The sequence below is a fragment of the Thamnophis sirtalis genome, unplaced genomic scaffold, assembly GCF_051295495.1.
Source record: "Thamnophis sirtalis isolate CommonGarterSnake01/CBP01778 unplaced genomic scaffold, rThaSir2_p1.2 scaffold_3, whole genome shotgun sequence".
Classification (NCBI taxonomy): domain Eukaryota; kingdom Metazoa; phylum Chordata; class Lepidosauria; order Squamata; family Natricidae; genus Thamnophis; species Thamnophis sirtalis.
Genome location: NW_028261383.1, coordinates 172,941,130 through 172,947,202, shown reverse-complemented (window position 1 = coordinate 172,947,202; position 6,073 = coordinate 172,941,130). Strand labels below are relative to the sequence as shown.

At 41.6% G+C, this 6,073-nt stretch overlaps 1 protein-coding gene across 2 annotated transcripts in view; it reads right to left on the bottom strand.

The window, feature by feature from the left end:
* PDE4A (phosphodiesterase 4A) overlaps nucleotides 1–6,073 on the bottom strand; it is a 418,774-nt gene that overhangs the window by 15,914 nt on the left and 396,787 nt on the right. For both annotated transcript variants that reach the window (XM_087710963.1, XM_087710964.1), the window contains exon 8: nucleotides 3,791–3,969. In XM_087710963.1, coding sequence (XP_087567089.1) covers nucleotides 3,791–3,969 — 179 coding nt within the window. The remainder of the gene's footprint in view (nucleotides 1–3,790; nucleotides 3,970–6,073) is intronic.

Sequence of the window (6,073 nt, the reverse complement as noted above, 5' to 3'; positions counted from 1 at the left end):
AAAGTCTATATAGCACTTAAAAATGTCATCTAGTGTGAATTCTCATTAAGTTCGGCCTAAACATCTGGACCCAAAACCAGGCAATGTTTCTTTTATTTTCACTGATCTCAAATGCTGAGATAAAAGGATCATAAATAGTCCAGTTCCACCACGATTTTCTAAAATATTCCCTGGGCTCAAAAACAAAACAAGAATTTTTTTCTGAAGCAAATAAAAACCTAGATTGCATAATATTGTCATCTATCTCTATTTCTCTCAATGGAACACACTTTTCTGATAACCTTTGATTATGAAGCAGTGCATTACCACCTAAACAGCAAATGCTTTTCTAAAAATTATTTATTCTTTATAATTGTAGCACATGTCTGTTCTGCACCAGATGGACCTTATTCAAAAAGTTCCTTTAGTTAACAAGTTCTGTCTTGCTTATTTTCCTGGATTACATTTGAGGAATCAATTCTCAGCTTAATAAAATGAGATATGAATGAACAATTGTTTCATCTCCTTTTTTGTGAAAGATGGAAAGCTAAGTCTACAGTTTAAAACATTTCAGATATATTCCAGAATACAAATAATGCATACATTAAGAAATACAAATCTTTTCCGAACAAGTCCAGACATTAAGCTAAAAATAAATGTTAGCTTCATATTTTGGTTAGCTTAGAGAGTATCAACCAGTTTCTTGGCTTGGAGAACATGAGGAACCAAGCAAGGATTTCCTGGTTTAATTACTCATTTGTATAGAAAAAGGAACAAAGTAATTTCATTCAACTTATAATGCTTTTTCTCAATAATACAAGGTTTGGTTATCTGAGTGTGGTCACCGGAAATCAATACTGATGTAGCCTACAAGAAATGAGGCATAATTTGCTAGTACAAACAGAGTAAAATAAGAAAAACGAAGACTTGTACACTATGGAAATACAGAGAAAAGACCAAGGGTAATTCAAAATTGTTTGATTCAATTCATAAAATGCAATTTCTTTGAATAAAACTGATTGCTATGTGGCAGTCTATCTTTATTTTTGTATTTAATATTGCAAAAATAATTGGGGTGAATCTAAATAGGTATTATCTAATGATGTAACTAATTAGATATGAACTATATCTATAGGAATATGAAAATATAATTAAAACATAGAATAAGAAGAGCCGAGGTGGCGCAGTGGTTGGGGTGCAGTACTGCAGGCCACTTCAGCTGACTGTTATCTGCAGTTCAGCGGTTCTAATCTCACCGGCTCAAGGTTGACTCAGCCTTCCATCCTTCCGAGCTGGGTGAAATGAGGACCCGGATTGTTGGGGACGATATGCTGACTCTGTAAACCTCTTAGAGAGGGCTGAAAGCCCTATGAAGTGGTATATAAGTCTAACTGCTATTGCTACTGCTAATAATAGGGATGGAAGGACCTTGGAGGCAGGAGATTCTGCACCATTCCAAATTAGTTTACCTAAAGCTAAAAGCTAGCTGGCAGCCTAATAATCCTATTGACTTGCCACGTGACAGTATTGATCAGTTTTTTTAAAGAGGACATTTAGTGGAAATCAGTGAAGCAGTTATAAAGACTCCACATTTCTGGAAAGAGGTGTTTTCCCTTGTTCATGCATAATATTTCTGGATTGCAAATTTCAAGCCTATACTCTTTTGCTCACCCTGCACTCGGTTTAGAATTCTGATAATATTCGCAGTTTTGGATGTCATTAGCAGTTACAGCGAACTGACTGGGACTGAAAGAACAAAGACAAGAATGGAAGGGATTGTTACTTGTTTAATGAATTATGATTTATTAAGCCAAGAAAGTTATTTTTGAACTGGTCTTTTACAATCATTCCAGGATAACAAGTGAGTATTGTGTTGATTTATATTCCTTGCAGACAGCTGGTCATTTGCATTATTTTTAGAGAGTCACTGAGACCACTTGGTGGTTTGTCCTGTGTCCTCAGGGTCACTTTAGGAAGCCGAGGTGGCGTAGTGGTTAGAGTGCAGCACTGCAGGCTACTTCAGCTGACTGTTATCTGCAGTTCGGCTGTTCAAATCTCACCGGCTCAAGGTTGACTCAGCCTTCCATCCTTCCGAGGTGGGTAAAATGAGGACCCGGATTGTTGTTGAGGGCAATATGCTGACTCTGTAAACCGCTTAGAGAGGGCTGAAAGCCCTATGAAGCGGTATATAAGTCTAACCGCTATTGCTATTGCTAAATGGGGATGGAACCTTCTTGGAACTGCTAAAAGGACTATGTTGCGGAGCTGTGCTTTCTGCAGGATGTTTTCTGACCTGTGTCCCAGGGGCAGGCTGTTGGGGAAGAGTCTGTGTTTTTTTGCAACTCAAACTGAACCGCAAATGGTTCCTGTAGTCCAGTGGTTCCCAAACTTGGCAACTTTAAGACTTGTGGACTTCAACTCCCAGAATTCTCCATCCAGCAGAGAATTCTGGGAGTTGAAGTCCACAAGTCTTAAAGTTGCCAAGTTTGGGAACCACTGCTGTAGTCGAATGCAAAGGACCAGCTCTCTGCAAGGAATATAAATTCCCACCATCCAGTCAGAGGTGAAGAAGCTTATTGGTTGAGAAGCTAAATGTCTCCAAAGAAAAACAAGAAAGCCCAGTTGCCTCTTGAAAAAAAACACATTTGGGACAACCATGGCTTGGGTGACTGATAAGACATTCAACTCTATATAAATGTTTTAAATAAATAAATGGCATCTTCTTTAGCAAAAACTTAAAAACGGTTTACATGTTATCAAACTTTGCTGGTTATGAGCACTTAATTCTGTATTCATTTTTCTGCACACAAGTGTTTGTATTGTTTATTTTTCTCCAGTCATGGTTCTTTCTTTCTTTCTTTCTTTCTTTCTTTCTTTCTTTCTTTCTTTCTTTCTTTCGTTTCTTTGTTGTAAAATAGCTCAGGTAATTTGTTTAGGATGGCCCACAAATAAATAAACAAATAAATAAAAAAACAAATATCTTGTGTTGGAGAAATATGCAGAAGGTTTCAATCCAAATGAAACAGGAATACACTAAACTCGGTGATAGTTAAATCTTTTTGTCAAATGTGCTAAAATTATGAGGAAGTGACTCGCTAGCGAACCAGTTCAATATCCTGTTTTTTTGGGGGGGGGGAATGCTGCCTTACAGACAAAACAATCTGAGATGAAAATACTTTTGCATCTCGTCAAAGGCAGAAGTTGCCTCTGGAAATCAACCTAAATAAAATGTATTAAGGCTGGCACTTTTCTCAGAGTTCTAGAGACTGTTAGAAGCACCAGCCACAATTTCCAAATCATCCGTCGGTTCCACCACAAAACCGCGGTAGACTAAAGCGCGCTCGACAAAAGCGCGTACCTGACGTCCTCACAGCGTGACGAAAACATCACGCTGTGAGCGGTAAACTTAAAATTAACGCGAAAACCTTACCCTAACCCCCCCAAACCTAACCCTAAACCTAACCCTAAACCTAACCCTAAACCTAACCCTAACCCTAAACCTAACCCTAAACCTAACGCTAAACCTTAACCTAACCCTAAACCTAACCCTAACGCTTAATGTAACCCTAAACCTAAACCTAAACCTAACCCTAACCCTAACCTTTACGTGAATCGGCTTGCTTTAAAAGTGCTTTTTAAAATCTCCGCGGTCGTATTTGTCGCGCTGCTGATAACGTCAGGTACGCGCTTTAATCGGGCGCGCTTTAGTGGTCCGCGGTTTTGTCGTGCCACGCATCCTTTGCAAAGATGGGCACAGTCTTCCTTCACTCGCTCCCCTCCCCTCTTTTTTTTTATCATGCTACATGCTCACCTTACTGAGCAGCTCTTCTTGATCTGTTTTCACCCCAAAGCGGGGAATGCTGGAATTGGTCAGGCTGGAACTGTGCGTGAGTTTCTTGACCCCACTGATCTGGCACATGGGTTGCTGCCGCTTCTTCTTCTCCCGCTCTTTCTGTGTTGGGGATGGGATCTCCACATCATTCTGCTTGTCTGTGGATGGAAAAAAAAACTGCATCGGAGAGAGAAATGACAATGGGGGGAAAAAACCTGGAAGAGAACCACCTCAACTGAGAAAGAGTTTAGAGTTTTATTTCATTTGTATGCCGCCCTTTTCCCTAAGGGGACTCAGGGCGGCTCACAACTCAAAAAGGGAAGGGGGGATACAAACAGTTTAACAAGAACACAAAACTATACATAGTTAAAAGCACAACAATCATACCATTCGAGATAGGGGCAGCGAATCTTTAGCCCCAGGCCTATCGGAACAGCCAGGTTTTAAGGGCTATGCGGAAGGCCTGGAGGGTGGTGAGGGTACCAATCTCCACGGGGAGCTTGTTCCAGAGGGTCGGAGCAGCCACAGAGAAGGCTCTCCTCCGGGTAGTCGCCAGTCGACACTGGCCGGCGGATGGAATTCGGAGGAGGCCTAGTCTGTGGGATGTAATTGGTCTAGTGGAGGTAATTGGCAGTAGGCGGTCTCTCAAGTACCCAGGTCCAATACCATGAAGGGCTTTATAAGTGACGACTAGCGCCTTGAAGCGTATCCGGAGACCAATAGGCAGCCAGTGCAGCTCGCGGAGGATAGGTGTTACGTGGGTGAACCGAGGTGCACCCACAATCGCTCGCGCGGCTGCATTCTGGACAAGCTGAAGTCGCCGACTACTCTTCAAGGGCTGCCCCATGTAGAGCACGTTGCAGTAGTCCAGTCTGGAGGTCACAAGGGCGCGAGTGACTGTTGTGAGAGCCTCCCGGTTCAGGTAGGGACGCAACTGGTGCACCAGGCGAACCTGAGAAGTAGCCTCTGGACCAAGAGTCAGGATTTGTGACGCAAATATTTTATCTCCATTCCACCCATCATCCAAATGACATTGCTTCATTACTGTCTCAAAGATGCCAAGAACGAAAGCTCAGAATTTATGGAGCAAAATGAATTTTAACCTAATTCCTGGTAGCTTAAACTTCCCATTAGTAAATCAGGGTACAGGGGGAATGTTGGATACCATCCTAAAACTTCTTAATACTTATTGGAGTCTTGGGAGGTGCATTTATTGTGTACATTATTTGTCTTTTTATATTCCCCCCCTTCTTTGTTGCCCTCATACATTTCCCCCTCCCCTTTATTTTAAGAGTTGAATAGCCTCAGGATATGATTGTTCTTCGAGGTATATGCAGACTCCCGTTTTCTATAATTCAGATATTTAATGCGCAGTGGTTAGGGTGCAGTACTGCAGGCCACTTCAGCTGACTGTTATCTGCAGTTCAGCGGGTCTAATCTCACTGGCTCAGGGTTGACTCAGCCTTCCATCCTTCCGAGGTGGGTGAAATGAGGACCCAGACTGTGGGGGGCGATATGCTGACTCTGTAAACCGCTTAGAGAGGGCTGAAAGCCCTATGAAGCGGTATATACGTCTAACTGCTATTGCTATTAATTCTGCCTCATCATAAGCTCTGGCTGTTCCAATTATGCAATACCCCCCAAAAGGACCAGAAAACCATCCAAATATTTTGTGTGTGTCTTATAAGGACCTACTGGAGAGTACCAATAAACTAGGCAGTTAAAGCAATTATTTTTATTTATTTTTAATTACTTTAATAAAGTGGTTATTATCAGCAATAGCTGTAGCGTGGAAGGGGGGCTGATCTGCACGAGCAGTGGTAATTTCCCAGTTCTTATGTTTTTTTATATACAGTGCTATTCTGAGATTCTTTTCTTATATCAACGTACATTCCATCTTCTAGAAGACTTCTGTTTATACACATATAAATGTAGCAGTAGACTTATATACCGCTTCATAGGGCTTTCAGCCCTCTCTAAGCGGTTTACAGAGAGTCAGCATATTGCCCCCAACAATCTGGGTCCTCATTTTACCCACCTCGGAAGGATGGAAGGCTGAGTCAACCCTGAGCCGGTGAGATTTGAACCGCTGACCTGCTGATCTAGCAGTAGCCTGCAGTGCTGCATTTAACCACTGCGCCACCTTGGCTCTTAAATAAAGATGTAATAAAAAAAAGTGCTCAGAATCAGAATAAGGCAGCGCATTCCCCTTTTCTAATAAACAAACCAGTCAAGCAGGATTTATTCATCATCTTAATTCTG